Consider the following 22,790-nt stretch of genomic DNA (forward strand, 5'->3'; position numbering starts at 1 on the left):
TTACAGAGCTCCACAATTATGGAACAACCTCCCGCACACTTTTAAATCTTCCCCAGGCCTAAAATCCTTTAAGAGATCCCTCTCTACATACCTCAAAACAGAATGCACCTGTCATGGTTGATCATATATTTCATACCTGTTCTATGTTAAATTTTGTATTAATATTGTTTTTGTGTTTTATTGTACCCTATTGTATCAATGCAATGTTTTGTGGACAGAGGACATACTTGAAAATGAGACAAATTTCAATGTATCTTTCCTGGTAAAATATGTTATAAATAAATAAATACATCTCTCACTCCTCTGCTACATATTGTTTGTATTCATATAGAGTAAAGGCTACTCATAAAATACCTACAGACTGTTCGTTTATTTCACAATCTGCATGTTATTTTAATTATTTTATTTATATTATGTTTGTGCACTGCTTTACCCTAGATTTGCACGGTTTCTTCTCTCTGAATATTGAACCGACCATGAGTATGTTTCCTGAAGTCCAGCTGTTAGTTTTTACGATATTAAAGAATGGGGCTATCACTGCTGACAAATCAACATACCGAGTATCAGCTTCTTACAAAAACAAGGTGAGTGAATATTAAAAAATATCACTATCCACGAGACAACAAAAGGTAAAGTGTAGGAAATAAAAACAACACTGCAAGGAATTATAAAACATAAATAAACAAATAATAGTGCCTCCAAACTGTATTAAACCTCTGTTCTCTTGGCTAATCTGAATATTTGTTACAACAAATGTTGTACTTTTTTTTTCTTTTTAAGTTTTTCACGCCAGTGAATCTCTCCATACAATTTACATTTGTAAAAATAAAAATCTGTATTTTCAGAAATAAAGAAAATTCAGTGTACTAATAAATTTTTTTATGTTTGATGTAATTTGCTGAATGCAACAATATTATATTAATATAATAAATTTAATACATTGTTAATATTTTATTGATAAAAAGCCATACCTAATATAGCTAATGCATACACACTCCATAACAAGGTTTCTCCTCAGTATTGCATTGACTTTCTACTCACTTCTCAACTTCTCTGTTCTGATCTCTGCCCCCTGATAGCATTAGTTTATACCCCTCATTGTCTTTGTCATTTTCTCTATATTCTGTTCTATCCCTTGCCCCGGCAGCTGCATCATTAAATAATCTTTAGGCATCTTTGTTTCAGTACCATATTAATTGTATTCCTTGTGCTTTGGATCCGAATCCTTAAAAATAGGTGAAACTTCAGTTTTCTGAAAAAGAGGTTAATCCAAGAGGAAAGGTGAATTTGGATATCACTGCAGAATCCGGGTCCATGTGCTCTGTACGTTCAGTAGATAAAGGACTGTTACTTCACCAGTCTCATGAAAGTCTCCTTCCTGACATGGAGGCGGTAAGTTAGTGATTCACATTGTGGTTTAAATCTCCAAAAGTCATACATATATTGTACCCTCAAAGGGATGTGCATCATGTGACAATGTGTGTTAAGCCAGCAAGCACTTATGCAAATACACACATTCAAATAAAGCAAGGAAAGTGTGAAAGGTTTGCAACAAATCTTTATAACATTACTATAAACTTTGTCAGCCTCCCAAACTTGTGCCACTTACCTGCCTCTTACCCACCCACTCTCTACCCATCTAAGTTTCACCTGTACCAGCACGAACCAATGTATAAGAAAGTATATGCACGTTCATGAGATTTGAGAAAAAGAGCACACAATGCTGATTGGCAGGACAAACAGATTATCTGTATACTGAAATAGAGCAAGTTCAATTGATTGTGTGTGTATACACACACACACACACACAATCTATCTCTCTCTCTCTCTCTCTCAATTGAACTTGCTCTTTTTCAGTATGAAGATAATGCATATATTATAATTTATTTTGGGTTGTAAGCTACATATTTAATAACTATAAACTGGCAATGCCATGCATTCATTATACCTTAAACAATACATCCCTTTGATACACGTGAGGTATGAACCTTATCCACCACAGTTCTAAACATTAAGCACAATTAAATAAGTTAGTGAGGTGAATCTAACCAGTGGCACTACAAGCTCTCTGACAAGGCTGTCTTGCTTCCTAGGATGTATCTAGTTATTGAGTAAAAGTTAAAGGTTTGGCCATTTGATCAGTCATAACAGCATAATCAGGCAACCTGGTGAGTGTCAGCATTCACCAAGTGGTAAAGGAGAGTATGGCAGGGGCAGCCAACACAGACCGTGGAAGAACACAAGTTGATTCAGAAACATGGCTTGAGGATGAACTTTAATATGAATAGCATCGAAGGAATTAATATGGAGACAAACAATGAGATAGAAAGGGAATAAAAATGGAAATTGTATGGGCCATAGAAAATATGGTGATATGGAGGGTGGGAGAGGTAGAATGATATAGAGGGGTAAAGAGGGTATATTTAGATAGAGTGAGTGGTAAATGTGGAGGGTTAAATATGGGGATGGCCTAAAGATGAAGAATTTACATGAACAGGAAATAATTGTGGTGTAAAAGGACAGGAACAGATATTAGGCAGCTGTTAAAAGGGCTGATATATATATATATATATATATATATATATATATATATATATATATATATATATATATCAGCCCTTTTAACAGCTGCCTAATATCTGTTCCTGTCCTTTTACACCACAATTATTTCCTGTTCATGTAAATTACCTGTTCTTAATTACCTGCTTCCTGTAAATTACCTGTTTATGTAAATTGAATTTCCTGTTCATGTAATTTACGTGTTCTTAATTACCTGCTTCCTATCCAGCAGATATATATATATATATATATATATATATATATATATATATATATATATATCTGCTGGAAAGGAAGCAGGTAATTAAGATGGGAACTGGAAGGGAAATTAGGAAAGTTTCAAATTAGTGATATGACGTGAACTCATACAGAATGCATTATCTGACACAGAGAGGGTGATATTTTCTGGTATGACTGCTGGGTGGCTGGTGGCTCACTCATTGTCTAGACGAAGTGCCAGCCATGAATGCATGTAATGTGCATTAAGTGGCTAGTGCACGTCCTATGATCTCGCAACATCACTGATATCCCCTCTAAGGTAAGCATGGAAAGCACAAGCACAAATAAACTGGTAAATAATATAATTATAAAGCTATTTTCAAAATGATGCATGTCCCTTCAACTTTCCTAAAATCCTACGGTCATTTGCTAAGCTCTGAATGGTTTTTTCAAATGTTCAATTTTATTTGGTTTAATTAAAGAAAGCTCAGAGGCAACATATTAAAATTATTTACTCAATTTACCATCCTCCAAATGTGTGAATCCATCCTGGTAAATTGGGCATCTTATATCCTGGAAGATTCCCACATATTTGTTTAATCAGTTTATTTATTCACAATCTGTACATTAACTTGTGTCTATGGTTTATTATCAAACATTGTTTGCCTGTAATTAGTGTCCAGTTTGGCTCAATTTGGTTTATGTTAAAATATGATCAATTCAGGATCTTTCTGATAATAGTGACATAAAGTCACAGGTTAATTCCAGACTGAAAGAGAGTATTTTGGTTTCTGTACCGCTCCCAATAGCAACAAAATTAAAATCAACCAAACTAGAACCAAAATTTCAATACTTTAAATGCAAAGTAACATTAACCAATCGTATTCAATCAGTCTATATAAGGTGTTCGCTTCTCCTTCGAATCCTCTTCTTTGCATGCGACTGTGCTCCAAAACCAAATACAAGTCTTAAAATGCATACCAATAACTTTAGATCAAATCAGAAAAGTGTTGAATTCCATAGGTAACTATCCCATCTTCATAATAGCAAAGGAACTTGAAGACACATCTTCAATACACAGGAACTGTGCATTAACACAATTAAATAAATGTGAAGGGCAAAGAAAGGGTGGGAAAATACTCAACTCTTGTCTTTAATTAAGTTGGTATTTTACATCACTATACTATAATCCTGAATTTTATTCCAGACAGGAGGCTCATATTATGCATGTTTAAAGCTTAACAAAATAAAATTAGATAACTGTTTTAGAGATCTATTTACTGGGCTTCAAATAAAAAGATTTAAAGAGTTATTCAGATGACCAATCAGCAGTTTTGATTATATCACTTAAACTGCCTCCTGTTAGAAAAACTTTTGTAGTCATGGCTGCCCTAGACAAAAACACTCCAATGTTAGAAACATCTCAACCAGCTTCGAAAGCAAGCCGCCACCCATCCCTCCCCGTGTTATAATATATTTTTTTTCCTGGGTTCAGGGCAGGATACACTTTATTTAAAAAAGTTTTTTTATTTTTGAGGTTTCAAGAAAATTATACTTAATGTCTTCAGTTAAGTTTGGTCAACAAGTACAGAAATACGTTAGTACACTGTGTTACATTACGACATCAAATTAAACAAGGCTCGTAAAAAATTTGCTTTAAATATGCATTTGTAGAACTTGTTTTGAGAGCAGTGATAATTTCAACTGTACCGGTGTAGGAGTATGGATTTGTGTTGGCCTGCAGTTTGATCTTATTGAATGTTTCCCCACAAATAGTAGTTCTATGATACTGTTCTAGTAGTACAAATAGTAGTTCTATGATAACATTTACTGATACTTATTTGAATCTAGGCCAGTTTTGATTAACCTAGGGGCTGATGGAGTTCAGTTTCCTGCTCTTAATAGCTCAGTAAGAAAATAGGTTTGGATGGTTTTGGGCTCAAATGTGGTCATATTGTGCAGTCTGCAATACCCTTAGAAAAAACGTATTCCAAATAGTATCTAGCCAATTGGACTTGGCATACAAGGGCACATATGGTGATGAAATTGCATTGTTTTTTTGCTTGTTTTTTCAGACTCTGCAAGCTTAAATGTACCTCTGTATCTATGTATAAAATAAATGATTTGTGATATTGTAATAATTTAAGCAGTTTTCCAAATATCAGCTTTTGTGTAATCCTGTACAACTGCTCAATATTATTGAATCTCCTTGAGTTGATAAACAGACATACAGTATATATTTATTTTGATTTATTCTCTGTTGAAAGTCTGAGTTTGAAGGAGGCATGTTTTACCGGCAGTGGGCGGATGGGCGAGTCTATGAACAAAGAGATGCCTGCCAACAAAATACTACTACACATGCTCGATATTATTCCCCTCATGAAGCCATTGAAGTAGATGTGGAGAGCTTGTTTCAGGTAAGAAATAAAAAACATATTTAAGAATAAAGGCTTTTTGTGACATAAATTAAATTTATTTGTTAATTTCTTACATTTATTATTTGTTCCGCAACTCTTTGTCATTTAGGGTAATAGCCTGTTATGGCCATGATAAATGTGTAACATTTTATATCTGTTTTTGTGTTCCTACTACCAAAACACACACACTTAGTTATATTAAATAAATAAAAAAATGCAGTTTTCACTACAATAAGCATTCAACAGGTTCTCAAAGTCTAAGTAACGGGGGGAAAACCCAGTATTTACCAGTTCCTCCAAGGCCATAAGCATAAGGGGCTGGGAAAGACGATGGCTATGGGAGGAAATTAAAGCACAAAATACAAAGCCAGAGAGAGCTCAATGTAATAATTCAAGAGTTCATTGACCTGGAGAAGCAGGACCGGTGCTAGGATTTTTAGTTACACAGGCGAAGATGCATTTTGGTGCCCCCCACCCTCGTTTAAAATAAGGTTCATACAAACACAGAAATAATCATACAGAGACATACAGACACAGACAGAGACATGCATGCATACAGAGACATGCAGGCATATAAAGACATACATACAGAGGCATACCGTCATACAGACACATACATAGATACATACATACATAGACATACAGAAACATACATACAGAGACATCCAGGCATACAGACACATACATACATACAGGCATACAAAGACATACACGCATACAGAGACATACCGTCATACAGACACATACATATATACAGGTATACAGAGACATACAGGCATACAGACACATACGTACAAAGACATACAGGCATACAGACACATACATTTGTACATACAGAGACATACAGGCATACATTTGTACATACAGAGACATACAGGCATACAGAAACATACAGACACATACATTTTGTACAGAGACATACAGGCATACAGAGACATACAGGCATACAGATACATACATATGAAGACATACAGGCATACAGAGACCTACATACATACATACATGCATACAGAGACATACATACATACATACATACATACAGAGATGTACACAATTACATACTTACATCAGTTCAATCTTGTCCCCTGGATGCATGCTGTTTGGCTCCTTGGAGTCCTGTCCTGCAGCCCAGCCCCATCAAAGGGCGCCAGCCGCGCTGTGTGGTACACAGGGAGCAGGGATATGATGTCATTCATATCCTCGCCCCCTCCACACAGCATGCGGCAGACACCAGGGTAGGTGAAGTGGCGTACACATGACCCATGGGGCCCCAGTGCGCAAATTGATCCGTGCCCGCAACACATGGCGGCAGGCACCTGGTCGCAGGGGTTGCAGGGCTGTGACCCCTGCGACTGCGGTATGTACACCAGTGCATGCAGATGCACACACACTTAAAGGACCACTACAGACACCCAGATCACATCAGCTCAATGAAGTGGTCTGGGTGTCAGGTCCCTCTAGTTTTAACCCTGCAGCTGAAAACATAGCAGTTTCAGAGAAAGCCTCTAGTGGATGTCTCACTGACAGCCGCTAGAGGAGCTTCCGCTATTCTAAAACACTGAACGTCCATAGGAAAGCATTGAGTAATGCTTTCCTATGGGCGGTTTGAATGCGTGCGCGGCAAGAGCATTCGGAGCTGAGAGGCGGAGGGAGTCCCAGCGCCAAGGGAGTCCGGCGCTAGAGAAAGGTAAGTGCTGAAGACACACACACACACACACTCTCACGAACAGATGCACACACATTTACTGACAGACACATTCAGTGACAGACATACATACACACTCACTTACAAAACATACACTCTCACTGACAAACACACACTCACTAACAGACATCAAACAGACTCACTAATACACACACAAACACACTCAGTAAGACACACAGTAACACACTCACAGACACTCACTAGCAGACACACACACTGACACTCACTAGCAGACACTCATTGACACTCACTGACACTCACTAGCAGACACACACACTGACACTCACTAGCAGACACACACACTGACACTCACTAGCAGACACACACACTGACACTCACTAGCAGACACACACTGACACTCACTAGCAGACACACTCACTGACACTCACTAGCAGACACACACACTGACACTCACTAGCAGACACTCATTGACACTCACTGACACTCACTAGCAGACACACACACTGACACTCACTAGCAGACAAACACACTGACACTCACTAGCAGACACACTCACTGACACTCACTAGCAGACACACACACTGACACTCACTAGCAGACACACACACACACACACACACACACACTAACACTCACAGTAACACATGTTTTTTTAAAAAATTTAATCCCCCAGCCTCCTTACCTTTTTGGAGTGCTGAAGGGATTCCCTGGGGTCCAGTGGTGCTGCTGGGCTCCTGGGCGGGTGGGTGGGTAGGCTGGCTGGCTGGCGGGCACGCGCGCGCTAGGGAGCACTCTCCCATGTGTGCTTCCTCTTCAGCTCCCTCGCACACCGCATAGGGATGCCGGCGCCGGAAGATGACGTAATCTTCCAGCTACGGTATCAGTATGTGGCGCGCAAGGGAGCTGAAGAGGAAGCACACATGGGAGAGTGCTCCCTCGTGCGCCCACAGAACCGGGCGCTCGGCCATGCTACAATAGGTCATCGGTTGGAGGGGAGCGCAGTGCGCTTCCCTCCTTCCGGTCAGCCTGATTTTGCACCCCCGGGGCCGGTGCGCCCTAAGGCGGCCGCTTGGGCTGCCTTATGGTAGCGCCGGCCCTGTGGAGAAGCTATGTGACCATCAGAATAGCCAGCCAGGGCACAAATCAAACCAAGCTGCCATGTGGTGTTTAGGCCATAAACATTCCTGCAGTAACATCAAGCCCTACCTACCCAAAGGTACAAATGTCAGCTGAAAGCCCCTCTTCATGCATCAAGGTTTACTCATCATCACTGTAGGATAGCCTGGATTAGATAGGTATAAAAACCGTATGAATTTTATGTTTTTATACTTATTAGCTTTAAATCTCACTCGGTTAAACCCCTGCAAGTCTGCTTGTTTAGCATAGCACATCTAGTATCATTGTATTGGTTTGTCTATGTGTTTAGCTGGAATATCTATTTATTGCAACTTGTTATACTTAATATTTTTTATGAAACATTATTATCTTTGCTAATTTCCGAGTGATTGTAAGAATTGAGGGTTAACTGCTATGATATATCTATGCCAAAATACATGATGTAGCTCATAATATAAATTATACCTGTACAAAGTTACAGGGTTGGCTTTTGGGGTGCTTGCAAGTGTATGTTGGCTTCCAGTAACTCTGCTGTTGTCTATTGTTAGTGTAATTGGGCTGTGTATCTACTTCCCCAAACACATGTTCAGTGACACCATGTTGGCACTTTAATTTCACATGGCTTGATGCCATTTTGGAACTCCCAAACACACGGCCTGATGTCATCTTGGAATTACCAATCCACATGGCCTGATGTCATCTTGGAATTATCAATCCACATGGACTGATGTCATCTTGGAACTCCAAAAACACATTAAAATTTAACACAGCAATTATTGTGAAATCCTGGTTCCAAAACCATGAACCACAACAAATCTCCTGGACTCCAAATCCATATGGATGTATCAAGAAAGAAGCATCACAGCAATGGACTAGCAGTTTCATGATTAGGAGTTACATTGCTGATGTAAAAAAAGTTACAATATGGAGAAGAAGCTGATTTAAAAAAAAAAAAAAAATTGGGAGGGGGTGTGGGGGGGGGGGGGGGTGGGTGGAATAAGCAGCTTAGCTTGCCATGATGGTGTGGACTGTATCTCTTGGGAAAAAAAGATGATAGATGATTAGGGGACAGCTACTAAATGTTCATTTCATTCACAGTTCAAATTAAATGACCGATAAAAAAGGGAGAGCAATAAAGCAGCTATGTTTCAAAACAAGCTTCTTCTAGATAGACTTCAGCTGTTGAGGGAGACATTCCAGCAGACAGGGAGTGCCTTCTTTTATCCCTGCTGTGCCTGTATGGCAGTAGGAGATAGTGTGCCATTTATCTAGCTGCTGCCCAGGAGGGTAAAAATCCTAACAATAAAACAGACTGGTACATCAAAGAGGCCCAAGCACACTCACTAGGGTTTTTCAAGCAGGAGGTCATTTAGGAGCAGTGAATATTAAAATTTTGTCCCTCAATCTTCAATCAAACCTCAAGCCTGACAAATGCTTGTTTGAGGGCTGAAATGTTGTTGTACACTATTCTTAAATAAGGACTGCCTGCTTGTGCCTGGGTTGCTTTGATATACCAGTGTGACTTTGGGGTTTGCCCTCCCTTCCTAGAGCACCCTTATGGGAATACTCCATCACCCAATCATGCCCGATACACTAATTCAATGCACAGTAAAGCAAGGCATGATGCGTGTGTAAATATGGTTACATACAGGACTATTTACTAACATGAACTGTCAGCAATTAAAAATACATTTTAAGTGAATTGTAAATATTAGGCCAATATATTGTTTTCAACTATTTTGTTCTAAGGTTTGAATTTTTCACTTGAATTTTTGACAATTTTACACCTAATCTAAATAACATTGTCTGCAAGTTTGTTTGCAAAACGTAATAATGTGCTCAGCAGCTGCTCAATGGGAGGAAAATAATTGTTTCAGTAAATAAACTTATTCAAGTACTGTATATGATTACTAGAGGGTAATCAATGCTCATAAACTAAAACTTCCAGGAAATATAGAAAATTACTAATTATTCAATATTTCATGTTCATAATTCACAGACAAGCTTTTTAAGTATTTTCACCAACACAAAGATCCACAGACCGCAGATATGCTCAGACTTGGACTTCAATCCTCGATCGTCTGAAGGAAGAGCAGGACTTGCAAGGACTTGTAAGTGAATCATAATCATTTTTACTAAATACCTGGCAGGGATATGTCCCACAATGTGTTTCTTTCTATGTACATTGTCCCTCTCTTACCTTTCGTGGGTCAATCACTGTACTCTCTTTCCTCTATTCCCTTTACTCTAATACAAGCGAGTAAGGAGTTGTCTGGAAAGGGGGTATTTGCTCCCTGTGAGCCAATAGTATAAAGACGTATGTGGGGTGCACTAAATCTATTATTTAACTATCATCTTTTATTATTATGATATCATATTTATTGCAGTATGAGTGTACTTCATTTAAACCCAAATTAAAAACAAAGTGGAGTGTGGTGAGACAATGTACTGCGTTGGCTTCAAGTTGGGCTACTTGTTTGTAATTGCCCTCCAGGCGAAATGCAGCAAGCCATGTGCTACAGTTAATCACCATCTGTCATTCCATTTATTTGTTCAGCTAGCAGCCAGTTACCATCTGTAACGGACCGTTTCAGCATATGAGGGGTTAAAATCCGTTTAGGCGATAATCCCCTTTTCTCAGAAAGGCACAGCTAGTGCAGAACATCAAAACTCACGAATTGGCTATAGGTGAATGCATCAAACTCCCGAACTGCATACCAGGGAATAAGATAGCACTCCAAGCTGGAACCTCACGAATAGCTGCTAGCAGATGAATAGAAAAAGCAGACATCAGCTTACACTCCTAGCAGTCAATCTCCAACAGCATACAGTGAATCCCCCCAAGAACGAGACAAGGCTCCGTGTTGAAGGTCAAGCAGTGGTCTGAGGTTCTGGGGCACCCAGCCTGGTTTTTATTACATGAGTACACATACAGGCCACACCCAGGGGGAGGCATAAAATAACCAATCACATACATGGTTCAGCCCACACATCCCCTCCCCTCAGATAACATTAAACCCAATTATCCGGTACACCTTTTCAGCCAAGTTCTGGATGTACCCCAAAAACAGGGGGTACACCTTTAAATCCAGCATCGCTGGATAGCCCTTATTCAGGGGGACAACATATTCAAAATTCAAGTCATTCGGATGAACGGTTCGGGAGATATGGGGTTCCAAAGATTTGACCGACCGCATGGGTAAAGTATCCGAAAACAGTTCCATGCATTTTGGCCCTGCGGTCGGTCACAAACAAGGGAATGAAAACAGATGAATTGCCTGTGTTATAGAGCCTGGATAGGGTTTGAATGAATTCCCTTGTTTGTGGGGTTCTTTCTACCGAACGGCGGGTCATTCGGTAGTTTCTATACGAATTTCTGGAAGTATGGAGGTCTCAGCGGTGTTTGCCTAGTCAAGTGTCCGATTTTAGTTCCAGACACTCGACGGCAAAACACCGCTGTTCGGTAGTTTAAGATGGCCGCCGCCACGTGTTCGGCTCCCGAATGGCGGCCACCCAGAGGACACAGACCACACTGCACTGATTGCCAATTACCCGTTTGCAACATTGTTGCAAACGGTAATTGGAGGCACACTTATTCCTGGGTGGTCTGGTTGTTCGGTAGTTTCACTCAATATACTGAATGGAGTGATTCTACCGAACAATCAGATGAATGCTGCATACAAATCACCCAGGATAAACTTAACACATATATAAATACATATATAATATTACAGGCAGTACACTAGAATATGCTTCACAGTCTTAAAGGGACAGTAGTCCCAAAAGTCCCAATGTGTCCATAGATGCTGTTAAAAGGGCCAGTAGCAGCAATATACAGTACAATATGCCCCAAATAACCCAGGGGCCATAGTCAGTAGGTAGGAGGCTAGCAAACAGGCTTCTCCAGGGCCCAGTGGCGAGGTTGGTTTCGTCACATCTCTCCCCCTTTCCAAAAAGACTAACAGGGTACCTGCCCTCCTGCCGGTCAGTGCCCTTGTTAGTCCAGCAACCCACCCACAAAGCAGAAAATTCAGTACAGCCCACCCACAATAAATGGTTACTACACCTGGATAGAGGAGAAAGTTGTCCATGTCCAGTTGCCTCACCACGGCTGTGCAGGGGACTGGTAGGCTGCCTTGGTGGGTTGCTCAGTGGGCAGAGACCAGCGGTACTCTGTCCTGGTGCCAGCACTTCCACCGGAGTAGTCTGGTTGGAGCCTGGTTGCTGGAGACGGATTGTCTCCCCCTTCGTTGCATAGCTCTGCTGCTGAATGGGGAGACCGGTTGTCTCCCCCTTGGATACATAGTTCTGTCGTGGGGGGGTAGGACCGACCATCCCTACCCCCTGTGTGGTAAGTGCAGAGACCACGGTCCCATCTGCACCGGTGGGGGGCTTACAGTCTCCCCCTGGTACATTAAACTGCCACTGGGGAGAGGGGGTAACAAGCTCCTCTCCCGATAGAACACTCTGCCCATTAATAATCCGCCGCTGGGGAGAGGTGGTAATAAGCTCCTCTCCCATGCATACTTCCATCATCTGCGGAGGGAGACCGACTGTCTCTTCTCCCAATACAGTGTCCTGCTGTTGGGGAAAGGAGACTGGGCTCCCAATTCCCAAAAAGTCACGCTGCTGCTGGGGGGTAGGACCAACTACCTCTGCCCCCTGTAACTCAGCCTGCCGCTGGGGAGGGAGGACGCTGCTCTCCTCTCCCTCTACTTCACACTGCCGCTGGGGAATGGAGACTGGGCTCCCAATTCCCAAAAAATCACGCTGCTGCTGGGGGGTAGGACCAACTACATCTGCCCCCTGTAACTCAGCCTGCCGCTGGGGAGGGAGGACGCTGCTCTCCTCTCCCTGCACCTCGCACTGCCGCTGGGGAATGGAGACTGGGCTCCCAATGCCCAAAAAATCATGCTGCTGCTGGGGGGTAGGACCAACTACCTCTGCCCCCTGTAACTCAGCCTGCCGCTGGGGAGGGAGGACGCAGCTCTCCTCTCCCTGCACTTCGCACTGCCGCTGGGGAATGGAGACTGGGCTCCCAATTCCCAAAAAATCATGCTGCTGCTGGGGGGTAGGACCAACTACCTCTGCCCCCTGTAACTCAGCCTGCCGCTGGGGAGGGAGGACGCTGCTCTCCTCTCCCTGCATTTCACACTGCCTTCCCGGCATATCACTCTGCTGCTGGGGGGTAGGACCAACTACCTCTGCCCCCTGTAACTCAGCCTGCCGCTGGGGAGGGAGGACGCTGCTCTCCTCTCCCTGCACTTCACACTGCCTTCCCGGCATATCACTCTGCTGCTGGGGGGTGGGACCAACTACCTCTGCCCCCTGTAACTCAGCCTGCCGCTGGGGAATGGAGACTGGGCTCCCAATTCCCTGCAGGACCGGTGGAGAGACCTCGGTCCCATCTCTACCGGCCACCTGGGGTTCTTCCCAGTAAATCTCTACAATATCTTCCCAGCGGAAGGGGTCTGGATCTGGGTCTGTCACCTTACTGTCCTGCTGAGCCTTCCCAATGAAGTGGAAGAGATCTTGGTAGTTTTGCTCCAGTTCCCACTCCAGGGTTGCTAGGTGAGCCAGGTCTTGCTCTACCTCATGGGGGTCATCCCACTCATGCCTAGCCTCCCTCTCATAGAAAATGTCCTGCAGTCTGGTTTGCGCAGGGCTCCCGAAGCCAGGCTCTGCAAAGGACTCCCATAACAAGCCAGGACCATCAAATTCTTCTCCCTCTGGCTTGTCATGTTCGGCTGTCCAGGGTATATACTGTGCCATATACCACCAGAGCGCCTGGTAGGCATCCTCCAGCCATAGCTCCTGCCATACCCGGTGCTCTAGTTCCTTCACCCATCCCTTCAGGGGCTGCTCTCCCAGGAAGGGCATCCGCAGTGCCAGTCGTGTCTGCCATCGCTGCTCTTCACTGGGGAGACTCTTGCCCTGCTGGTACTGTATGTTATCCAGGGCCTGGTACCAGATGCCTTTCCTTAATGCATCCCGGTCATCCATGTCACCCTCATCGTACTCCACTGCTGGTTCCATCCTGGTGCTGTCAGGGTCGCTGTACTCAGACATGTGTTGCCCTCAAATTGTAAAAATCCAAAGCAATGGTGTTCTGTAGCTGTCCTTCTGGCTGTAGGAACGATCCCGCCGCTTGCCACCAATTGTAACGGACCGTTTCAGCATATGAGGGGTTAAAATCCGTTTAGGCGATAATCCCCTTTTCTCAGAAAGGCACAGCTACTGCAGAACATCAAAACTCACGAATTGGCTATAGGTGAATGCATCAAACTCCCGAACTGCATACCAGGGAATAAGATAGCACTCCAAGCTGGAACCTCACGAATAGCTGCTAGCAGATGAATAGGAAAAGCAGACATCAGCTTACACTCCTAGCAGTCAATCTCCAACAGCATACAGTGAATCCCCCCAAGAACGAGACAAGGCTCCGTGTTGAAGGTCAAGCAGTGGTCTGAGGTGCTGGGGCACCCAGCCTGGTTTTTATTACATGAGTACACATACAGGCCACACCCAGGGGGAGGCATAAAATAACCAATCACATACATGGTTCAGCCCACACATCCCCTCCCCTCAGATAACATTAAACCCAATTATCCGGTACACCTTTTCAGCCAAGTTCTGGATGTACCCCAAAAACAGGGGGTACACCTTTAAATCCAGCATCGCTGGATAGCCCTTATTCAGGGTGACAACATATTCAAAATTCAAGTCATTCGGATGAACGGTTCGGGAGATATGGGGTTCCAAAGATTTGACCGACCGCATGGGTAAAGTATCCGAAAACAGTTCCATGCATTTTGGCCCTGCGGTCGGTCACAAACAAGGGAATGAAAACAGACGAATTGCCTGTGTTATAGAGCCTGGAGAGGGTTTGAATGAATTCCCTTGTTTGTGGGGTTCTTTCTACCGAACGGCGGGTCATTCGGTAGTTTCTATATGAATTTCTGGAAGTATGGAGGTCTCAGCGGTGTTTGCCTAGTCAAGTGTCCAATTTTAGTTCCAGACACTCGACGGCAAAACACCGCTGTTCGGTGGTTTAAGATGGCCGCCGCCACGTGTTCGGCTCCCGAATGGCGGCCACCCAGAGGACACAGACCACACTGCACTGATTGCCAATTACCCGTTTGCAACATTGTTGCAAACGGTAATTGGAGGCACACTTATTCCTGGGTGGTCTGGTTGTTCGGTAGTTTCACTCAATATACTGAATGGAGTGATTCTACCGAACAATCAGATGAATGCTGCATACAAATCACCCAGGATAAACTTAACACATATATAAATACATATATAATATTACAGGCAGTACACTAGAATATGCTTCACAGTCTTAAAGGGACAGTAGTCCCAAAAGTCCCAATGTGTCCATAGATGCTGTTAAAAGGGCCAGTAGCAGCAATATACAGTACAATATGCCCCAAATAACCCAGGGGCCATAGTCAGTAGGTAGGAGGCTAGCAAACAGGCTTCTCCAGGGCCCAGTGGCGAGGTTGGTTTCGTCACACCATCCATTGTCTCTTCATTGTTTATGTATTTTATTTTTATTTGGTTTGTTAACAGGCAATCACTACTGATACTCTCTATATTTCATTTGCCAGCATTCAGTGACCAGCCATCTCCTTTCTCCTCTGATGATCTTCAAGTCAATAACCACAGCCCCTCTTTTTCCTTTTATCATTTATCTCACATTCTTTTGTTTTTTTCTGTCCCTTTGCTTGATCTTCCTACTATAGTTTATTTTTTATATATAATTTTTCTTCTTATTATTTTTTTACATACATACTTGTCTTTACTGTTATGCACTATCTCCATTCTTTTGTCTACGTACATGTAGTATTTGAACATTATGTAATTTTGTAACTTTCTTTATTTTCTATTGCCTTCCTTTTATGCATGTCTATACTTTTTATTACCAACTAAACAATCAAACAAACTAACTGCAGCAGCTACGACCTTGGAATATATTTGCCAGTTATTAGATGCATATCATGTGGATAAAATTTAACATACACATTGTTAGTCCTGGACTTAGTAAAACTCCAATAGAAAAACTTTTTCCCAAATGATCCCTAATGTCAGCACACTCAGACCTTAGTAGTAAATTCCACTGAACACCAATCTTTTAACAAAAGGTACATTTTATTTGCAAAAAATATTACACATGGAAATACAAGCAAAAAATTGCCTAGAACAGTCCTCATATGCGCCAGTCAATGCTATATAGTATGTGAAGGTTGATAACAACATGCTCGGTGATCCTTGCCTATCATAATATACAGTAAATCCCACTGGGGAAACCATATATTTCAAAGGTGTAACACAAGCTAGGAAAGAAATTATAAAAGTACGGCACCTGTGAGAAGGGGGAATAAACACTTAGAAGTGACCCAAGTAAGGACCGAAAAGCCCTGAACGTGTTTCACGCTTGGCACGGCGCTTTCTCAACATTTTGATTACACTCTCTTTTTCTCTTTTGTAATATTATGTGTATCAACTGCTGCATGATAATGAATACACAATGACTGTAATATCGAATTTGGTCAGCAATGCTGTAGTCAACAAAGAGAAAACAATTCATTCTTAAGTTAGGCGGAAAAATGGGGCCTGTTTAGAACAATCTTGGAGATCTGTCTTCCAATCTGTCAATTAGCTTAAGTTTAAAATTAACTGTCACCTCTTTATTGTTTATTTTTATATTTTTTTTTACTTCATGTCTTTATATATGTTTATCCCTAGTCTTTTGTTTTTGTGCAATTTTCATTATCTTTCTCTATAGTATGATTTTACACCAGAAATGTCTGTCCCTTTCTCAGCTCCTCCTAGACCAAAGGAACCAAAGAAGACTATAGAACGCAAGTTCCTTCCCGAATCATGGATTTATGATCTTGTAGGTGTAGGGTGAGTGTCAACAATATAGTATTATAGCAATATCAAATAAATGGATAACTGATTGGGTTCTCTTCTCAAATGTAATTATCTATTTAATGACCTGTGCTTTCTGGAAATTATGTATGATTTAATACTTCTTACAGATTGTGCACAACATTGTAGTTCTGATATTAATTTAATAAAGCAAATATATGATTAATCCCAACTTTACCAAATCGGCTGTGACTTGACCACAACACATCGAGTCTTATTTCTTATGATAAGTATGTTATCTCAATATAATGCGTGCTCAGTAACAAAGGAGAGCTTTATACAATGTTTGTGGAAGTTAAATAAAATAATAATACACACATTGTTTGGATACAGCTAGCAGAGCATAGAACATGAAGAGTTCATGCAATTATCTGTAATAAATGCGCACATATTCAATAAGATTAACTTTATTAAAACATATAAAATATCATCTTCAGAGTTTTCCTTATCTGCTGGAGTAAATATCTACATTTAAATGATAAGAGAATATAATAATTTAGCCTAAGATTAGGAGGCAGGCGCAACACTTGACTGCTTTTGAGTTAAATATAATAATAATAATAAGAAGAAGAAGAAGAATAATAATAAATAAATTCTATGTTTAGCCAAATGTAAAAGCTAGCTACAACCTAAGCATAGTACCATTCATTATTGATCGATACGTTGTGCAGAAACTAAGTCGCCAATATAATGTTTATGAAGCATTAACACACATAGGCCTTAATTTAAAGAGTTTTCCTAAGCTTTTCAAATGTCAATCAGAATAAATTGCCGCTGCTAGCATTGTTGAAAAATAAAAAGCGTACAATACAAATCAGTTTTATTTTTTTTTATTTTTGTGTTGTTGACTTTTTATTCTTGACTTGCCCTGGCATTCTATTCAGATTGACTTTTTAACAGTTATCCAAAAAGTTTAATTCAGGCCAATGGGAATTGTAATTGTTCAGGTACTAAGATCATTCTATGCTGGCTGCTTTTTTTGTGTTTATATATGCTGGTATTCATATTAAATAGGACCTTATTGCCTAAGCTGTTCTTTCAAAAGGTGCCAGAAGCTTTTCAAATTATATCATTTTTTTTCTAAATTATATTTAATAAAAAAAAAATATTATAAATATATGAATAGATCAAAACTTAAAAAAAACATGTTTTTTTCCAAATATTAAATCGCTTTAAAAGTATATCCAAAAATATTAAATAATTTCAAAACATATCCAAAATTATTAAATGAAGACCATGATGTTTTATTTGCTATATTTACATTGATATATCATTTGCTGAATCTTATATATTTTTATGTATTTCTTCCATTCTTCCTCTTCCTTTGCAGACCAGAGGGTCACACGCAGATTTCCCTGACCACCCCAGACTCTATCACTACATGGGAGACGGATGCATTCTGTCTGAGTCAGTCTGGCTATGGGGAGGCTGAGAAAGTTGAGCTTACCACAATCCAATCTTACTTTATTGACCTGACGTTTCCCCACTCTGTGGTGCAGGATGAGGTATTCCCACTCACTGCCCAGGTCTTCAACTATGAGAAGACGTGCTTGGTGGTAAGTACCACAAGGAAGATGAAGAGCCTGTTTATTTCAGAAAACTTACAGCATGGTAGTATTTGCTAAATTCACCTATAGGCATATTTGAAGGATGTCAGGAGACAAAAATGCCAAGAAAATTAACCAAATAAGTTCAGATTAAATATTGACATCAGGGTAACCTTTTAGGGACAAGTGTAAATTAACTGATACATATAGTATAGATGAGATCAGTAAATTAATAAATATTTTATTAACATAATGTTGGATTTGCCATTGAAATGAAACAAAGCAACTCAGCAATTCTCCACCAACCTCCAAACTCTCATTTTACCCATCTCAAACACCACCTGCCCTAGCTCTGCAATCTCCTTCTACAACTCCACCCTCTCCTCTCAACTACTGTAGATATCATGACACCTCCTATATTTAAATATTGCAAGTGACCCCAGCTACAACCCTAGCACACTAAGCTACCCCGTCACCTCCACAAATGCTCGAGAAATGCTGAACGCTGCTGGAGAAAGTTGCATTCTGTGTCTGACTTCCTCCACTATAAATTTATGCTAAGCTCCTACAGTCTGGTTCTTTCCTCCGCAAAAGAAAGCTACTTCAACACCATCATAACCACTTTCCCAAGAATCCAAATGCCTATTTCACACTGTTAACTCTCTTCCAATATAATTTCTATGTGGGTGACATGCAAACCTATCTGCCCTCTCCTGATTTCTCACCAACCCTCTTGACTCAGGTCTTTGACTGCTATTTCCAACTGGATGGCTGCTCATTTTGTTGAACTTAACCTGTCCAAAACAGAGCTTCTTGTCTTTCCTCTTTCATATCCAATTAGACTGTTAATAGCTTTCCCTCCCCGTACCTTGGTAACCCACCCTGCTTCCTCTTCTGCAATTGTGTCATCCAATAAACTAACCCTTCACTGTAAACTATTCTAGCAACCTTCTTTTTCCCATACGTGAAATACATCCTGCCCTTGCCTCTTGTGCCACATTAGCCCACTACCTCTAGAATGTAAGCTCGTTGATCAGGGCCCTCAATGCCCTCTGTTCCTGTGCATCCTGCTTGTCTTATTACATATACATGTCTGTTAGTCCATCCATTGTACAATGCTACAGAATTTGTTAGCATTTTATAAATAATAATAATAGCTAACAGAAGCACCAACACAGTATTGGATCCTGTATTTCAGATAGGCAAAATGTAATTGTACTAGATGAACAGTGAAATAGTAAGTTACTGGGTGAATGTCTCACATTAATTTTGTATGTGGCTTACAGCAAATATAAAAATGTAAATAAAAAAGGTGAATACACAATTTTTTTTAGAAATACGTTAGATGTTATATATTCATTGTTCTAGATAATAGTAACTAATAGACCCCTGCATTCCTTACTGGATGAATGTCCATTTTTATGGATATTGGAAGATCAGTTAATTCTTCTAAAAAACGTATCAACTAATATAATCATGATGAAAAAAAAATTAAAAACAAATTGCTTAATGGACTAAATTAGTCCATGCAATTCTTTGATTTGAGGGAGCTTTGAGATTACTTTCTGTTAAAAAGAAACAGTAGACTGCAGCACTAGTTCCTCATGCTTTTTGACCCTAGTCCCCTGTGCTTTGGGACCCTGCACCAGGACCTCCTATATGAAATGATTACATACATACCAGAGCACTGTGGACTGGGGGCAATAAGAGGCAGTAAGCAGCCTGTCCACCGCATTTTGACTTTTAAAATGTAAATGTTCCATCCTAGCATACTTATTCTATTGTTTTGGGGACCTGGCCAAATATGCACCAGATTCCCCCATTTGAAATGATCACCACCAATCCCAAAGCACAGACGATTGGGGAAAAGAGCATCAGGCTGCAGCACTGCTGTTCATCACTACTTGGCACAGGAAGTTGAGGGGCATGGTTTTTATAATTTAAATGGCCCATCTCAGCATACCAAGGGGATGGGGCATGCCCCCCTCACTTCTATTGATAAGGGGGCAATTGGCCCTTCCCTTGCCTGTGATTTGGAATAGGAATATGAAATGGTAGAGAGCTGTGCTCCTTACCACTTCTATGTTTAACTTCTTATCTGTTGCATCAGGTCCCCCGTTAGAAATAATCAACCTAATCTCACAGTACAGAGGATTGGGGCATTAGGCCCTATTTTGGCATAGCTAGGGGATGGGGCAGGAGTGAGAAGGCATGCTGCCAATTTTCTCCTATTTTAGGGGGTGCACTAAACTAGGTTCCCCCATATATACTTCCATGCTAGGGCTGTGGGATGGGCTTGGAAATGTCAAAGAGCTGTGGCTCTTATTCAAAAATGATGCATATGATATCATAACCCCTAATCCCACAACACAGGAGATTGGGGGACAAAGAGCAGTGGGCAGTTATCTGCTACTCTTTAGCTTTTAAAATGTAAATACCTCAGACCAGCATAACTAGTGGATGGTGCAGGAGACTCTCACTCCTATTGTTTCAGAGTGGGATATTTTACCAGGTAACCCCCAAGCATATACTGCCATTCCTGGGTTGTATAATGGCAGTAGGAAGTTGCAGGGAGCAATGTTCCCTCATGCCTACATGTTTAACCCTTCATTTGTCATGAATGATGAAATTCAAATAAGATGAATATATTTTTAGACCTTCACTCAATCAAAAAAATATATAATGAAATTCAGATGAACCAAATCAATTAAATATTGAAATTTGGTTTGTCCAGAGCAGTTGGATAATTTCAGACAAAGCAAACCTAAATATTTCCTCTGTGCCCAAGTCAAATAAATAAAATTTAGGTTTTAAATCCATTTATCTTACCAGACATGATCATAAGATAAAATTATTTTTTGTGTGTACCACAAGATTATTCCTCCAAACTGGTCTGTTTGGTTTCAAAACCAGTTGTTACTGCTATTTTTCCATCTTCTTTCAAGACCATTAGCTGTACCATGCATGATTTTAAGGATTGACTAATTCGTCAAAGTTTTATTTACTTACTTTAACGTGTGCTTTTGTCTATTTAAATAATTGATTGGCTTTGGTGAAGCTGTATAACTTTGGATATATTTTTCTTTATACATAAGCGATGAACTGATGACATTATCCTTCTCTCATTTTTACAGGTGGGAGTGTGGTTGTCTGACTCTCCCGATTTCAAAGCTGTCAAGACATATAATGAGGACAACCATTGCATTTGTGCAGATCAATCTGAAATATATACCTGGAATGTCACTGCTAAAACAATAGGTACTGGACAAAAAATATATGGAGCTTCATATTGTGGTCAGGTGAATTCCCTTGATGGCCCAGCGGGCTTCCAGTGCAGCTGCAGGTCTGTGTTGCAGCAGCTCATATAAACTGCTGCTTACAGTCTGCCACTCTCTATGGAATTCAGAGTGCAGGGTGGGAATCCTGGTATCTGTGACCTCCTCACAGAGCGCCTGGAACCATTAAGGAATTGCAATTAATATGGTCGGCCACGGACCAGGGAATCGTGTTTTTTAAATCTTGTTTATTTTGATATCCTTGTCAGTTCAAGAAGAGCCAACTCAGATCCTGAGCTCCTGGCTCAGACAGGGGCCCATACAGGCAGCCACCATGGTCAACTAATAAGTAATCCAGCTCTGAAACCAAACATACATAAACCATTAGCATCTCATTATACCCAAGATGCCTTCATAGTCATAGAACATAGAGTTCTCGAAAATGAACTGATGATATAAAGATATAAAATCAGAAGATCAGAAAGATATAAAATGAGAGGCTTATACAATGTCAGAAATATACAATGAGTTATAAATAATAATATTAAAATATTGTGTTAGAGTAAGTATCAAAACCATAATTCATTGGACAGAAAATCATCCTATGCACGTGGTATTTGATAAGTGACACATAATTCATTGTAAAATTAGCTCAGGGAACCATTTTCATGTACTGGTGCAACAGGATATCCGAGTACTTTCTGGATCTCAGCAGAGGAACGTATAGGGTAGAAAGTAACTTGCACAGATGGCATGAGTAACCGCTGAGTAGAGTAGGCAGGTAGTGCTGCACATGCATCATTCTAGAAACATAGAAACATAGAATGTGACGGCAGATAAGAACCATTCGGCCCATCTAGTCTGCCCAGTTTTCTAAATACTTTCATTAGTCCCTGGCATTATCTTATAGTTAGGATAGCCTTATGCCTATCCCACGCATGCTTAAACTCCTTTACTGTGTTAACCTCTACCACTTCAGCTGGAAGGCTATTCCATGCATCCACAACCCTCTCAGTAAAGTAATACTTCCTGATACTATTTTTAAACCTTTGTC

At 40.7% G+C, this 22,790-nt stretch overlaps 1 protein-coding gene across 1 annotated transcript in view; it reads left to right on the forward strand.

Moving 5' to 3' along the window:
* LOC134575460 (alpha-2-macroglobulin-like) overlaps positions 1-22,790 on the forward strand; it is a 143,148-nt gene that overhangs the window by 73,541 nt on the left and 46,817 nt on the right. The window contains exons 14-20 of the mRNA XM_063434754.1: positions 439-584; positions 1,237-1,392; positions 5,046-5,195; positions 9,977-10,088; positions 16,806-16,890; positions 18,245-18,470; positions 21,596-21,719. Of these exons, the coding sequence (XP_063290824.1) occupies positions 439-584; positions 1,237-1,392; positions 5,046-5,195; positions 9,977-10,088; positions 16,806-16,890; positions 18,245-18,470; positions 21,596-21,719 (999 nt within the window). The remainder of the gene's footprint in view (positions 1-438; positions 585-1,236; positions 1,393-5,045; positions 5,196-9,976; positions 10,089-16,805; positions 16,891-18,244; positions 18,471-21,595; positions 21,720-22,790) is intronic.

This window comes from Pelobates fuscus, chromosome 10 (assembly GCF_036172605.1).
Source record: "Pelobates fuscus isolate aPelFus1 chromosome 10, aPelFus1.pri, whole genome shotgun sequence".
NCBI lineage: Eukaryota > Metazoa > Chordata > Amphibia > Anura > Pelobatidae > Pelobates > Pelobates fuscus.